Raw genomic sequence first — 17,425 nt, forward strand, 5'->3', positions numbered from 1 at the left:
TTTAGTGTACTTTATCATTATCCTAGCATCTTGGTGGGTTTATCAGAGGGTGAGACATGTTAAGACTCTAGCACTGAAAATGTGGTGAGACTTTGTATTTGCTCTCAGAAAAAAACATGCAAAAAAAAAGGCTGTACATGTGTTTTCTGTATATAACAAGAATTTGCACCCATGTGTGCTTAAGTTGCTGCACTGAGTGTTCATATTGACAACGAACAGCTTGTGCTTGTCTATGCCTGTTACCACCTCAAAGCTCCTTGGAACCAGCATAATAGCTCTTCAGAAACAGGGAAAAAAATGGGGACACCAGTTTGTTACATTAACAATAAGCAGCAGTGGAGAAAATGCTGGATGTACAAGACTCCTTTGTAAACTGCATATTGATCATGCTCCAAGCAGGCAAAAATGAGCAGGAGAAGTAGCAAATAAAAAGAGGAAGGAAGAGCATGAGAGAAAAGGAAGAAATCTAAGATCAATCTAAAAAGCGAGCTAGGAAGATGAATAAAGAAATAGGGCAGGAGAAGGAAGGTAATAAGGAAATAAGAGAAAAGGCAGATGCTGTTACCAGCCATTGTAATCTGGGCAAGCTACAACTAGCCATCATTTCAAATAAGTGCAACAGGTACTGCAGACTGCTGAACTGCCTTGCGTTTGCTATTGGCCCAGCCAAACCAAAACTGTCTCTGCTCTTTTTCAGATGAGGATTGAAGGCTTGGAAAAATAAACCTCACACCTTATCTGATTTCCTCTGTCTGCTGTTTCCTGTTAACTAGATCGGTTCAGTTCCTTCTGTTCTGAAGGAACAGACCCAACGAACGGAAATATCAGACACAGCAGCATGGGAGACTACGGTTGTCTGAATCCAGGCCTCACACAGCAGGACAAATCTCCCAGCTATCAAGCTGGCACATGTCGCCTGGACCATCCTTCTCCTCCTCTCAGGTTTAGACTGATTTATTTTTTCACACGCGCACAGACGCACACACCAAACTGCTATAGAGAACTACACTGAAGTGAGCAAGAACTAGAGGAGTAAAAGTGAAGCAGTCTGAAGACTGTGAAGATTCATAATTTTCTGATCGTAGTTACTTTCTCACAGAGAAACTCTTCTTAGATCTGTACTGAAATCTGGTTCACTCACTCCAGAGCGCTGCCTGTATGGATAAGGCACATACGCAGAGCAAGGACTCCTCGCTCGGGCGCTCCGGTCCCCGGGCGCACGCGAGCCTCGGAGCGGCGTGGGCACTCTGCCCCCCAGTGCTCTGCCTTCCTTTCAGGAAAATCAAAGCACAGAGGTAAGCAGGTCGCTCTAATACACAACAAATCCAGCGGACATAGCTAGAGCGGACAACTGATAGAAATCACTGTTTTTCTAGACATCAGCTGCAAAACGGTGTTTGCAAAATTAGCTGTTTAAAGCATATTTATATAAATATATGTATAGAGTATACATGTGTACACACACATATAAGAGCATAGAGTATTGACCCTACTGAGATGTTTTTACTTTGCAGAAATGCAAGCCAGAAAAATTATGTTTAAAAAGCCTTTTTTGACATCAGCAAACTGAACTGTCAATGTGTTCCTACAGAAAAGGTTATCCCATAACCCTAAGCTATACCAACCTGTTTGATGCTTGGATAAAAAGTTGTGGTTTTGTTGACCTAAAATGTCTGTCACTAGAACTATTAGAATTTTTTTAATTAGCAATTAATTAAGTGTAATGTCAAGGTGCTCCGCCACCAAGTATTTTAGAAGATGTGTTTAAGAACAGAAGATAAGTATAAGCTATGATGAAATTGTGAGCTTGAAGGTACTATTAATATCGAAATGACATCAGTTGTGTAATCAGTAAAAATTAATATTCTAATATTTTAAGACTAGTTAAGAAAGGAAAATATAAACTAGACACAAAATGATATTAAAGCCTCTCTGAAGCCTTTCTAAAATTAAGTCTTTTCCAATGGTGATCTTCTTTTACCTTGTCAAGGTGATTACAAATATGAAATGGGTAACAAAATGCTACCAAGGCCATACTCTCCAAAAATACCTTGAACGTAGCATATCAACTCTGCAATATATCAAAAGCATATCAGCTTTGTTTCTTAATTTATGCTGAAGTAAACCTGTGACTTTTTGCTATAGTTTTAATGTCAAATCTAATTAAAAAAAAAAAAAGTGAGTTAACTGGGCTCTTTCTCATCTCATTCTAAGCTTAGAGTCTATAATAACCTCCATCTTACCAAAATTTAATGTTGTTTAAACTTTATGTCATACTTCTTCACCCAACATCAAAGTAGTTTTAGAGTATAACATGACAGCTGCTTACCCGTGCATAGTAACTTAGGAAAGTAAGAACAGCAATTTTGTGCAATTCAGTCAAAAAAAAGAAAATTCCAAGTGCACTAACAGCCATAACAGAATTTTCCACACTGCAAAAAAGCCATTTTTACTCTTATAAAGTATTAAAGGATTTTAAATGTGCCAAAATATTTCTAATTAAAGCTTCAGATAAATTGCAGCCACCTCGGCCGTGTCCAAATGCCTTCAGGAGCAGTACTCATCCAGTTTAGCCTTGGCGGAAAGGGCAGACATACCGATATACCGTGCAATGAGCCAAGGGCAGAGGCTGAAGGCAATGTTGGCTGAGTCATCCACATGGTACCAAGCCATGAAGAGAGACAGACTATGTTAGCCCCCAAAACAGTTCAGCACTGTAGTGTGGCATGTCCCCCAAGCTAAAAATCTCTGCTCGATTGCACTGCCACACAGAGCTGGCATGGTCTAGGCTGAGGGTCCCTGCATCACCGCTCATCATAACATGTAGAAACAACTACTGCTCGGACAGAGAACACCAGCATCACCTTTGGCAAAACCTACCCCAGTGCAGCAGCCAGGAACAATCTGGTTTAATTTACGACCATAGACTTCGAACAGCTTAAGATGTTCTGACTGTAAGTTTACATTGACAAAAACCCTTTAAGCAGGAAGATCAATTTGGATCAACAGACATTATGATGGAGCAATTTTCATTTTCTATTTTGTATGTAGGCATTATTTTCTCAGGCTAGGAAAAAATGCAGAAATCTGTCACTTACTTTTTTAGAACTTTTCAACAGATCTGATAACAAAACCTACCGAAGTCAACAAAATGTTGCTCTTTACTCCAATAGAGTAATGGCCCAATAATGGCCCAGAGCCATATTTTCTCTGGAGAATTTACATCACCCAAGTATTCTACTCTTCTCCAAAGCTACACAGTGCTGGAAAAAGAACCTCTATATTAACAAGACAGCCAAATCCTACTGAACCAAATATGCAAGCATTGATGGGATCAGTTAAATAATCATGTAGTTCCAAACAGTGTTCACTCTAAATCTGGCTCTGACATTGACTTAACGTATCACCTGTCATTTCCCCATTTCTAAAAGAGGAATAGCACTTACTCAAGGCTCTCATAGGGAAAATTAATGTTTTCAGGGCACTTTAAAAATTAAAATAGCTATATATTTTTGCCAAGCTACCCAGCTGGATTGTGGGCACATTGATTGAGAACATTTTTGTTGCTGTGATCTGTGCATATATTCTCAGTTTCAGTTTTGTTTCATTGGTTGCTTAATAAAATGTGTGGCCCATACCAATGTAATCTATGCAATACATATATTTGCATAGCGAAAATATGTTGCTTTATTTCAGGCTCACAAAGGTGGCTGCTTACAGAAGAGAGCAGATTCTAGGAATACAAATATTGGCTGCATTATTTTTCTCTTTTCATCCAAAGCCTAGCAGAGAGAGAAGCCAGTTTGCAAGCTTATCCACTGAAGCTTAAAGGGGCAGATTCAGTACAGCTGAGTATCTGATAAACAGATCGTCTAGCTCTGATTATAGACTGCTGGTACTACTGTTGGATGGACATGATACCAACTTGTCTAAACCCATGCCAAACTTATTTCTACTGAATGGCTACAGATGCCACCCTTATACAGCAACTATATTCCAATGTTGAAAAGCACTTTGGCCATTGAATTTTGTGAGACAGTGCAGCTGCAGCAGCACTACTATGTGACACAGTTACGCATTTCATAACACATATGCAACTTATAAGGATATAAAACCGTGTTTGATATGACAACAGGACATGTAGTCCACCAATATTTATAGCGATGATATTACAGTACACACATGTAATATTCTGTACAGTGTTTGCCTCTCAACTGTTGCTCTCAAAGTACTGTGCAAAGAATATTGAGGAAAATGTCACAAACGTAAATGCAACCTCCCAAATTAAAGTGTACATACATGGTACTACAGCCTGTGAGCGATTCTTCTGAGTATTTTCCGACCGCTGTGCAATGGTGGTGGCATTGGGTTCAGCCTGATAAGCACAAAGAGCTTCCCACTCTTTCTCCAGACGATTCTTATTTTTCAGATGATCTTCCATGTAGGACTGGAATTAAAAGAACAACATATTAAGCACTGACCTATCCAGACTCAAAGCTAAGCTGAAAGGATACGTATCAGGATAGAAAGCAGAGATGGGAAGAACTAATGTGTAATTCAGGGCTTCTATAAATAAGTACTTGCTCAGAACTTGTTTCCAGCTTTCCAAACTGTCAAAAACTCAGATATTTTATCCTAAAGAGAAGGAAGAATGAATGTCAGAGCATGGGGATGCTGAGTCTTGGGGACAAAACACACCCAAACTTATTGTTAAATGATTGATTTAAGTGAGTTTATTTCAAGCTCATTTTTGTCATATAAATTAAGAGTTCTAATATGTAAAGATGCTGAGAGGAAATGCTTGAAACTCTCAGCCGCAGAGCTTCAGGAGCAAGCTATTTCTTTGCTATTTCTTCTTCAGTATCTAAAAAACGGAAGCACAACTGCCCTTTTCATCAAGTGATGAAAAGAGGCAAAGGTCCATTGGTATGAATTACTCATCAATACAATAAAAGCTTAGGTCTGGCTTTTAAAACTGAAGTCCAAGGACTTCAGTTATAACTTATACAAGTTATAAGAAACCTGAACCATCAACAACATAGCTAATGACAAGAACTAAAAATTTGTTAAATGGATAATATTTTCCTGATACAAAACAAAACAAGCCTTCTTCCACTATGTGGGAGATCAATGGGCTGAGGGAAGAGGGAAAAAATCCTAAAAGGACTTGGGGACTAGTTCTTTGTGCTCTTTTGGAGATGGGGGAAAGGGTAAGTTCTCTCTAGCTTGTTTCTCCTCCATCCAAACACAGCGGAGGGCAGGGAAGCTGAGGAAGGGATGCTGAGGAGCGCAGAAGCGCGTTCATCTTTCAGCCATCTGTAGGGTGGTTCAGAGCAGTGGAGGGGGTAGCTGGGTTCAAGGGGGGCAACCACTGCTTCTCTTTCCTTTGGCTGCTTCCTCCTTTTCAACGAGTGGGTATCAGAGCAGATTTAAGGACTGCAACAGGTCTGGCCATACGGATTTTTCAGATAAGGAAAAATGTTCTCCGCTTGTGCACGTTTGTTGGGGTGCAGGGCTGGAGGTGGAAAAGTGTCAAATCGCTCCTGGACACCTTGTCAGTTTTGCCCAAGTCTCCTTTTGGCCTTGGCCTGCAGGGTCGGACTGTAACAGGCTATCTCTTGGCTGGCAGATGACTTCTAAAATTAAAAGTTTTCATTGCTCTGGTTAAAGATGAAGTGTCATGGCTCTACTACTGGGTCATTAACTCATATTGCGCATGGACTGGCACAGAGAGGAGCCTGAACTGAGAAGATGGTGTTAATTAGTTAATTTAATCGTCAGTCCCAGGAATGACGGACCATCAGAGTATATTGTTTTTGTAGCTCTCATAAGGCTGAGGATTTGGTACAGCACTGAATCAGGCATTTGGCTCCAAAGGCTGCCAAAAAAAGTGAAATAACCCCCTGCTCCATCATCCCATGGCCCTGAAAATTGTAGCAAGTGCGTGAGGGGACGAGAGTAGAAAGCAGGAAAGGCAGGGAAGAACAGAAATCTTCCACTAACTTTAACATTAAAATTTAGAAAATGATCACCTGATACTTAAGTCTATTTGTACAGTAAAATTACCTTTCCTACCAGACACAGCAAGAGAATAATCTTACATTACCCACAGTTAATATTTGTAAAATAAATGGCATACTATTTTTATAAGGTAGGTTGAAGTTAACATCCTTAAACAGATTCAAGAAAGGACAAACTGGTTGGGGGACCAGGTCTGGAAGGAAGTGGATAGCAGGGCTGCAGATCCAGGGTACTTTAGGCCCGAGCAGCAGAACTGTTTTCAGTTAAAACTCCTTGGCCAAAGCTGCTCCTTTTGAAGCTCTTACTGGCACAGTTAATTCTTTAGTAATACTTGTCTGGAAAATAACTCCTGGAAAGGATTCACTGCGAAGTATAAAAGGCAGTTTAACTTCTTTTGGAAACCCTTTTACATAGACTAACTCCATTACCTCAAATTGTTGTTCCCAAACACGTTTTAAAGATGGGCTGCCGTGCTCTACCAGCAGGTTTCTCAGAAGGTAGCAAAAGCTTTAAGCTTGCCTTCTGCCAAATGTAAGCTCTGCTAAACCTGTCACTTCTTTGCGCTTCCCACCAAACGAGCGAAGCCGGGTACTGTTTTCTCTTGCAGATGGAATGTATTTTTAAGTTTAGCAAGAGCCTCTGATGCATAGCTTTGTTTTGTGCACGGTTTGTCGTGTGTCTGCATCTTTACTCGAGATTTGCACATCAAACCTGCTACGGAAAAGCAATGCAAGAAGTGACGTTTCTGGAGCGGGGGGAAGAATGTTTCTTTAAGGACACTGAAGTTTATTGGATTAGAAGAAAGGTTTCTAAGTGATGTAAAAAATAGTGGTGGACTAGATACAATCAAAACACCTGCAGTGTAATTGCTCAGGTTCCAAAATAAAGGCAAAAGCCTTGGGCAGGGCCCTGACCTGGCTGACAGGGAGCTGGGAGAGCTGCGGAGCCGGCACAGCCCGGCCGTGTGCCAGGGGAGCGGGTCAGCTGGAGCACGCTCAGCCCTTGACCTAATGGATGGAAACCGTCCTCTGCTCATTTGCTTGCTGCTGCCAACCAGCAGTCGCTATCAGGGAAGGGAGGGAGGCTAAAGAGTCCTCTCTCTCCTCCTAGCAAATCTGCACCTGGGCATGTATGTTGAACATAATCAAAAAAATATAATCTCTCCTAAGTAGAGAACAGTTGGCGTATACAGATTTTTTTATGAGGAAATGGGGGGGGGGGGGGAGAACCCATTGAAATCTTGCAAAACTACTGAACCAAGATTCCCAGCTTCATAAAAGCTGTTTAGCATGTGACAGCCAGAGATCAGGCAGCCAAGGACCAACCTGCAGTGTCTTCCCATCTGAAGCCACAGTTATATAATCTTATCCATTTTGGCCTGCCCATCACCAATGTCCCATAGACTTCAAGAATATCTTTGAAGCTATATGGGTCTCCCTATACTGAAGCTCTCTAGAATACCATGAGGTCCATGACACTGTACAAAAAGCTCCATGGACACCAGATTCCTAAAGCTGGGCTCTAAGTAGTAAGGAGCTTCCTGGCTGGCTCCAGCTTGTCTATTTGATGATCTCAAGCACTGCATCTTAAAATTAAAATTTTGGTTTTAATTGCTAAACATGATGTAGGCAAAGTGTTCTGACTGCATATGAATTTTTAAATATCTCTCTTTTTAGAAAGGAAGTATTTTAATTTTTACCTTACTTTTTCAGGGACTATTAAGTGTAAGTACAAATGAAAAGACACTGCAATCTTAGCTTTGACCATACAACCACTTTTCACGTAATGTCAACACCTAAGGGACATGGATCAGATCAACAGGACACTTCCTGATAGAACTTGAGGAGGTGTTTGGCTACTTGCATGGACCTGTGGAAAGCTCTGTTCAGCATGAACATCTGCTTTCCACACATGTTTAAACAGCTACTGAGAAAGAAGCTTCCTTGAAAACATTCACAAGTCAGACCGTTATGCAATCTTTCACTTACATTACTTCAGAGCCCCTACTCTCATGCCCACTTTGCTAAACAGGAGCTTAGTGATTTTGAAATACTCTCATGGGAGCAGCTGGCCGTACATTAAATTGAGTGGAACTTCTGATATTTTAGAGATTGTATGTCTACTGAAATCCACTCCTTAATTAGGATGTTTCCACGAGACATTCTGCTGCGTTTGCCTGGTACAAAAGAAATTCATTACCAGCATGTCAAACAGATGAATTTCACTGTCCCACAGCAGCAGGCCAAATAAATGGAGGTTGTCACTAGTCTTACTGTAATGCTCCGCAGAGCTGTGCAGAAGGCAGAGCTTTGGCCTCACCAAGGTGTCCTCAGCTAGATCTGCCCTCAGCACAGAGCCGGTAACCCTGAGCACACGCTGCTGCTTAGACAAACACCGTCCGCTAGGCCAGATCTCCCCAGGTACCCTGACTCTCATTAAATCTTCATTTTCCTTCAGCAGAGCCTCACTTACAGAGAACAGTTGGTAGCCCAGGTTAGACTTTCTCTTGTACGCACAGATGAGACAGTCTGGCTACCAAACATTCCAAGGGGAAAAGGAGCATGCAAAGTCACCCTCTCTCCTATCAGTGTATGTCGAGAGGGAGATGTGTTTTAAAATCTGTTATTTTCTCAGTAAAGATTCACATGTAAACCCTGTGAGACATGCTAGTTTTACAGCAAAAGAGGAACTTTCAGCCAGAGGATGAAAAACTGGGACAGGGACAAAGAATCTCTGTCCAAGAGAAGTGGTACCAATAGCAAATATAAGGGCAGATTCAGCATGGATCTGGTAAAGAATTGTGAGAGCTCAGCTGATGTTGTAATTTGATGCCCAATTGCTTGTTTTTCTATACTCAAGGAATGGCATCCAGTGCACGTTCTGTGGATAAATTAAAGTTGACAAATATCAAAATTAAATTTTAATTGTCTTGTCAATCTCCAAGTACCTTCTTCAGAGAGACTATGAATTGCATCTGCCAAGATATTTGCTTTAAAAACACCTGTTTTATTAGCTGATGGTCAGCTATTACAAAAAGCAATTATTTTTGATAACGCACTTCCAATATGGTGCCTGATTAGAAACTCTTTTAATGGCTTTGGATGTCTCTTTCAATGAAAAGAGAGGCAACTCTTACACTGACAGACCTCAACAGGCTTAATCTAATCTCAAATGTCAGCTTAAGAAGCGGATGGGACATGATCTTAATCCTTGTGAGCAGTGACCACTCAAATCCACACCTTACACCTAACAACATGAAAGCCATTGCTTTCCAGCAGCTGCTGCTTTTTCCAAAGGTGCAGTGAGGAAATCGAAACAAGAACCTGATGTAGCAGAGCCTGATGCTGCTGCTCTCTGCCATCCTGCTCCAGGCTGCTAGGTACCTAGTTTTCTATTTCTCTGACAAAGAAAATTAGGTCTAGTTCATAAACTCCAGTTGCTCCCTAAACTCGATGGTCTTCATGCTCAGGCTCTGCTCCTTCTGCTCTGTCTACCCTGGTCACTGCTGAAAAGGAGTGCTGCCCCAAGTACAGCGAGGGTGGGAGAAGTTTTGTATGCTCTCTTGGCATTACACTTCCAGAAGAAATTAGTTCCTCCAATACACACATTCTTAGCAAACCTCTGCCAGTCTTTTCTCTCCTATTTTCCCCACTTGTATCTCCAGAACTGCCCAGCACTTTCTGCAGCCTCCGGAGAGACAGAAAGCCAAACCTGCGTTGTGGCATTGAGATGATGAAACAGAGAGGACCCTTCATGCCCGAGCACAAGAGCTAGACGCTGCCAGGGTGCCATCATTTGACGTTTCAAAAGCAATTTGGATAGTAGAGAATTGGCCTTAGGCATTACATAGCAACTGCATTTGTGCACTAAATACTAAAAGGCCATTATTGAAATGATTCATTTGTTTTATTATTCTCTCCAATTGACTTAGCGAAAATTTTTTTGGCATTTTGTTTTTTTGTTCTTTACAGGAGGACACACTAGCATTTTTGTTGCTTAAACCTCTTTATCTACTTCAATATTTATCTCATTGACCAAACATAAGAGAAATTCCTTTCTGCGTAAATCCAATTTACTTGCAAGACAGTACATGTTTGTACCCATCCCTTTTCTGGTTTAATATCTGATTACTAGTGGCTTCACAGTGATCAGATATTCACACTTCACACACACACACAGCTGGAAGAGACCCATTTCCAGTCCTGCAAAAAATAGCTTGTTTCCTGTATCTCACTAACCAACTTTGCTAATCTGCTTTTATGCGCTCTGTATCTAAGGCAGAGGCTAAACCACAGTTCACTCAGATTGCTATCAGACAGCTCTCTGTGACAAACCACTTATAACCTCTATTTCTCATAGCTTTTCTTCTTTGTGTTCAGGCAAAGCTTCTTACTCCCCTAAATGGCTTAATTCCTGGCAAATACCTGCTGGTAAGTTTATTCATTACTAGCTAGCCAAGTTCCTCTTTAATCTTTCTTTCACAATTTGATTTCTGTTTTTTGATAATTTCTATTGTTCACTTCTGTCGCAGATTTTAGCTGTTCCTCAGGATTCCTTCTGTTCTGATCCGTACATTGTATTCCTGGAAATACCCCAAAGTTTTATATATCGAATATTAGTCATTATCGGAACCCAATGGGATGGCTTTTGCATAGGGAAGCCAATATTGCTTTTATCTTGCAAACTTAATTAGCTACCCGTTGTCCTCAGTCCGCTTCTTTCAGCCCTACTCCGCTCACGCAGAATATTGCTCCTCTACACCAATTTCCTTTTGAACAGCCTTCACTGCCTTCACTGTGTGGACCCACGAGTCAATGGCTCCATTCAAACCATAGACCGCTCTTCCTGTGACTCTTCACCTTAAAGCTGTGATTATTTGTTGCACACATTTTAAGTCTAACGTTTTCAAACTTTTGGATTACTCCTCTGTCATCACCTCTGCGTAGCACCTTCCAGTATGATACTGCTTGTAAAAGTCATTGGCACTTCCATCTCCTTCCAGATCATTCTTTAAAAACTTAACTACAGCTGTATCTAATACCAGTTCCTGTACTACTCTACCAGACACTTCCATGTATAGCCTTTGATTGCTCCTTTAACCACATTTCAACCGACATTATTGTCTCTAAAAAATGGACATTATTTTTTCAACTAACAATTCATAAGACAGCTTCAAGGCTTTATTAAAACTTGGATATATTACTTCTGTTGTTTTCACTTCTTCTACTGTTTTTGTAATTTCAGTTAAATAAAAACAATCAAATTTGTCCAGGCAAGATTTATTCTTTACCAAATCATGCACTTCCTGACTCACTGTGCAGCTATCCAAGGGAAAGGATGGAGGAGATTAGCGAGCACACAAAGGAAAGATTCTCTGCCCTCTTGAATGAGAGCCTCACACTTACCTCCCTTTTATGCCTTTGAAAATCTCTCCCTAGATAATCAGCAATTTCTTTTTAATATGTGTTCCATTGTTTTCTAGGGCTGGAGTCTGGATTCATGGAATAGTAATAGTAAGGATCATTTCTCTTCTCCTGCTTTCCTTCTCCCCTCCTCTTTTAAAAATTATGATGACTTTATTCTTCTATTTTGCTGCATCAACACTTGTCCAGCACTATTCAAATAAAGCTTCCTGAGGGCGTAAGGGTCACTGTGAGAATCCTGAAAGGTTCATATTCAGAGCACACAGATGTACCTTCATATTTTCTAAACGTTCCCTACACATTGCAACACAGTTCAATTGAGGTACTAATGTTATTTGGGGCTCTTCCTTGGTTACAGAGGGTCAGGGCTTTTGCCCTGAGCAGCCGCTGCATTCGTGCACAGACCAAGGACTGTGAACTCCATGCGCCTCCATGGAGAAACCAGCCAGTGGTGCTCCATGCAGGATAACACGCAGGAGCAGAGCCTAACGATGTCCATAGCTTTCCTACCTTCCTTACCTAAGAAAGCAGACTTTAAATATAGACGATTCAATCACTTAAGAGAGCCCTAGTTTCCTCCAACAGTTGTGATTCTGTCAAGGCACTACTTCGTGGTGCTCTGCCCAAACTGCAATCCCTCAGAGCCCATAGCAGTTACCAAGACCAGCTTCGTGACAGAGATTTCACTCTGCAAATGTGGTTAAAAGCACTAGCTTTGTTTATACCGAGGCAAATAATGAAAGTTTTCAATGTTAACTGCAGGGAAGGTGACTTTATTCGGCTTGTAATATTTAGCTGCAGAAAAATATATCTATTAAAGAAAATCAAAATTTTGTTGTGGTGACTCGTTTTCTGTATCTCACAGAATTTATATCTGGAGGAAATCTCAGTAACTTAACACCTCGCTATAAAGTCTCACAGATTTTCACTACCTGGAGGAACGTTCTGCATCCACTCCTGATGAGGGCACCACTCCTGACTTCACCGGAGCCAGGATTTCGTCATCCCATTAGTCACCCGTTTCACATTGGATTCTCCTTTTTCTTTTTTTTATCTTGTCCCATGCCTTCCCAGATCTCCTGATCTTATCAGACAGAACTGTCTAAGGTAATCCCCAATGAAAACACTCTAGGAATAAAAAGCTGGGGTTTTGTATTTTATGTTTATAAAATATGCTGAGAAATATTTTTTCCTCCTCGGTGTTCAGAGCTATATTATCACAGTAATGTCTTTTGATCTAATTTTTCTGATATTTCTCCATATCTGATTACAACAGTGAAAAGGGTAGGTTTTGAAGCCTTTTCAATTAAGTATCGAAAAACATTATAAAGCTTTACTAGAGCCAGCATAAAACACTACTAGTATTGTACATAATATGGTAGGAGATGATGGAAAAAAAATGGAAGGGGATAATTCTCCAAAGAAGCAACTACTCGACCTGACTGAGAATAATTCCTCTAGATGATTGTGTCAAATAGGTTGCATTATTAGGAAATAACCATTAACTTCCATGGTGGTGCCAGACAACAATAAAAAATTACTTTTTGTAGTTTCAGTTTTATATTTTCGAATGCAAAGATTATTGTCAATGACAAAACATGTATGCAGACAGCACATTCCTGTCTTAAGCATGTCATCTAAAATAATTTAGAAGGATTTCCCTTGAGTTTCTAGAGAAATATCATAGCAGTGCATGACAGTAACCACCAACCTAGACTACAGTGCAACTTATACAAGAATGCTTGCATTTCACAAGGGCATTAAATGGCAATGTATGTTCTGTTTATCTAAATTAATATACCCTGGATGGAGTGTATATCACTGCCTCCCCCTCTCTTAATGCTCTGATAATAGAGTTTTGTAACTTGTAAAAGGATTACTTCAATCCAATCAGCAGGTGCTGGGATCAGTGTGTGTCAGACAAACACTTGCTAATCCCTTTTCTTACAGCTCCCAGCTGCCAAAGGTGCTCAGTGAAATCCCAGTGAAAAGGCTGGATGCAACCTGGTGTGGACTGACGCAGGTCTTCAGCTCTGCTGGAACTCTTGGAAGATACAGGTTACACTAAACCCTGTTAGAGTTGGGAACAGCGGAGGCAGGTATGTTTTTAAAGAAAAGGTAGATAGGAAATTAAATATTAAAAAATAGAATGCTTAATTATGAAATATTTACTCTACCTGGCTATCTCTAAATATAGCAGAAGGTAAGGGAATTCACTCTACAAAGAATCCATTCTCAAGGATTATCAGCTACTTAATGATGTCTTCTAAGCCTTAAAATACAACCACCCCCATCTCCTCCTCCTTACTCTCTTTCTTGAAATCTAAATTATGCCTATGAAGTTTCATCACTGCAATTACTTTGCTTTAAATAAACCTCAACAAAAAGGAGAAGATGATTACCATAAAAGGAATATAATTTTGCTCCCTTACGAGCTCTGTATTTCTATAGCTCCTTCTATCCAACTGTCTGAAAGTACTTCTGCAGGGGAGGCAAGCATTATTGCCATTTCACAGATGGGAAAATGAAAGGGCAGAAATATTGAAGTGAATGCCCCAGTGCCAAATAATACCCTCCCAATGCAATTATTTAGCAGAGATATTCAGAACTCATAGTCATCTTGACCATTGTTTTTTTCCCCTTTTCCATGATCATGTCTATAAAAAGGGCTAAAAGTCATGCAACCATTACAAATACATATGTGATAACATTTTGGCCTTAGGATTTCGAAGTAGAATAGATTTTTGTTTGGGAGGTTTCTTTTCTCTTCTATAGGACCGGGTTTAAGTGGTTGATGAGTACACGGATTTAATTTAAATAGATGTTAGATTTTGTTTTCACAGGATACCTAAACAATAAAGATGTGAAAGATGAATTAGTCAAAATGAGTTTCCAGTCTTCCTATACTTCTACCTAGTAGCTAGAAGTAGCTAGTACTAGTAGCTTTCACAATAAAGATCTGTAACTAATAAACAGCCTTTCAATAAAGGAAGAATTTTCAAAAATTGTGGAGCTAGATCTCTTTGCTAAATATTGCTATTTCACAGCATATGATATATTGTGACTGTGACATGTGTTACTTCCATTTTCATAGGTATTGGCATCTTCTTCTTAAACATTAAATCTTTTTTTTCAGATGATCCCTCTCATTTAATTTTCTTCTACTAACAGTTTGAACCTCATAGCATAAACCAAGACATACTTGTGATTCATTTATATGCCTACTAATGATGTTGTATGTCTGAAATTGAAACTTTAAAAATATACTACCACACACTAATTGCCAAACTGAAAATACAAAACCTAATTCCCTGCCTTCTCCTTCTCCAAGCCTTGCTAACACAATTAAGTATCTAAATTTGGCTTCCCGGTTGGATACCCTATTTGCAAATTTAGATTTTAAGGAATTAAAGTCTGTATTTCTTTTCAGAGCCCTAGTACAGTCATCTTCATCTACTATATATAAAAATTACTGGGAGATAAATACAGTGCTGAAAATGTCATGTTTAAAAATAATCCTCTGTTCAAGCATGGTCAAGTTCTATAAAGATAATGAGACTAGGAAAACCCAGGCAGCCATGACCGAGCACATCCAAGTGATAAGGCACACGATGTGATTCATAGATAGTGGGCCAAATTATGCCCCTACTAGACAGTGGCCATCTTGAGTGTAGAAAAGGAAAAAAATATCACTTCTACACATATAACAATTCTGTTAGAGCATAGGAATAAGCACATACATAGGAGAATAAAAGTGAAATAGTTTCTTTCCAGAAGCAAATCATGACTCGTAAAGGAAGGAAATCCCCGCTTTTAAGAATTTTCTTTCTACAAAGTATCAAAATGAGTAATGAGAATTTGTATATACACACATGCACATAGGTGTGTGGGGAAATTGAGAATCTGCGATACGAGATCTATGAAGTCTTGCCATCCACGCTCTATGCACAGCCTATCTGTATAATATACATCAGCACGAGTGAACATATGGTTGCCTGTGAGAAAAAGTAGGGAAGGAACAGACTGGATAACCAGCCAGTTCCCTAGAAAACTCACATAAGAACCAGAGCCACGAAACGTCAAATTCTATACATCTTCAATGATCAGTTCTTAGCAACCAAGATCATTTTGGAACGATGTCTCACATCTAGGAAGATGCCTTCTTATATCTTAGGAACTTAAGTCTCAGCTGGGAAATGACTGTGCGAGAAGACATTCCCAGCTTCAGTACTCTCTCTTCCATGTCATGCTCCCAGCAGCTGCAGGACCAACATGTAGTAGGAGAATGAACTATGCTGGGCCTGAAAAAGGTGTTGCTGGTTATCAGCTCAGCTTCCAAACCTACAAGAAGTGTCCCATTTTTGTCTAGATTACCTTTCATCTGTGTTCCAAGGTATTTTCAAGAGGCAGGCCTAGCTCAGTGATTCTCATAGCATAGTCACAAAAGCATTCCAAAGGGATGGTGAAGCGATGGTAGAAAAGCTTTAGAAGTACATAAGCTTAAGACATCCTACCCAGTCCTTGGACTGTCTGGCTTGCATGCAGGCATGTGAGCCAGTCAGGAGTCACACTTTAAATAAGTTTGAGGAACCCTGGTCTAGTCTACAAGTGAAAATGAAGCTACAGATGGTATAACAAGAGCGAAGGAAATAAAATGTGAAAGAGGATAGAAAAAGCAGCCAAGAACAGATTGTAGAGGCCAAAAAAGAAGTGAAATGACAAAAGACGACACTGTACTACAGAGATGGAAAATCAGAAAAAAAAAACAGAACACATCAAATAAAGAAAATGGTATGCTAAAAAGAGATTTTTGGTCATAACTGATAACTATTCACATTTCCTCACATACTATTTCTTTTGATTAGAATGTTTCTCTTTGTCCTCTGTATCAAGGAGAAAACAATGAGCGAGTAACAGCAGCAGTTTTGAGTAGACAGTACAAGTACTGCTTACTGCTAAATAGATGGAAAAGCAAAATACAGAACCTAAAATTCAGTGTGTGTGTGTGTGCGTGTGATGGCTGAGGACCTGGTAGATTGGGAATACGCTCCTCAAGAAAAGTAAGTGTTAACAGTTCAGAAGACACCCCAAAATGAGTATATGGCATCCTTCTCTACAACAGAGGTAACTAACTAAAGACTGAACATCATCTGCTTGCTTTCCACAGGCTTTTCCAGTGTGTTTTAAATATCTTACAGCCAGCTCTCCAGATATGTAATAGTTTGCTCTTAGATAATGAGGCCAAAACTAATCTCTCAGAATCAAATCTGGGAACCCCAGGTGCAGAACTCTCCTATGCTTTCATGTTATACTTTCCTGTCCTTAAAAAAAGACTAATGATGGATAAAATACTACCCCTCTACATGATTCTCTGTGTATTAAAGCCAATATGATTAGTTGTAAGAGCAGAGCTCTAGGACATAGGAGAATGGAGGTCCACTCCTGGCTCTACTTCTGACCTGAAGGTTACGGTTGGTCAAGACATCTCACCTACGCCTGAGTTTCCTGGATTAAAAAAACAGGATAATGATATTGACCTTTAGAAAAACCTTTGAATCTACTGATCAAAACGCTATGTAAGAGTTAGCTTATTATTATTTTTGTTACTGAAGTTAGCTGAAAGACTCCCAGTGACTTTACAAAATTTCCCACATAAGGGCCTAGAATCCTACATGAAAGACAAAGTTTCCCCAAATTCAGTTGTTAGGAAACACATACAAGTCAAGGGCCTGTGCGTACCCTCAGACACTACAGTTTCCCTTACTTCACTAGAAGTTTTAATGACACAAAAATAATTTCTGGACTATCAGAAGACATAACGTATTAGGCTCTGGATGGTACAGCATATCCCAGACTATGGCTCACAGGTCACTGAGCTCTCTGCATCCGGTCTGTGAAACACCATCAAGAAATAAAATGTATAATGCTTTCAGTCAAAGTGAGCAAGCAAAGATAACAACATGCAAAAGGAAGCAGCGAGC

The 17,425-nt window shown here is 40.0% G+C and overlaps 1 protein-coding gene across 1 annotated transcript in view; it reads right to left on the bottom strand.

Annotated features, from left to right (window-relative positions):
- The window catches only part of PTPRN2 (protein tyrosine phosphatase receptor type N2), a 493,407-nt gene that overhangs the window by 51,782 nt on the left and 424,200 nt on the right, over positions 1-17,425 (bottom strand). The window contains exon 15 of the mRNA XM_062570859.1: positions 4,300-4,447. Within this exon, the coding sequence (XP_062426843.1) occupies positions 4,300-4,447 (148 nt within the window). The remainder of the gene's footprint in view (positions 1-4,299; positions 4,448-17,425) is intronic.

The sequence above is a fragment of the Rhea pennata genome, chromosome 2 (assembly GCF_028389875.1).
Source record: "Rhea pennata isolate bPtePen1 chromosome 2, bPtePen1.pri, whole genome shotgun sequence".
Taxonomy (NCBI): domain Eukaryota; kingdom Metazoa; phylum Chordata; class Aves; order Rheiformes; family Rheidae; genus Rhea; species Rhea pennata.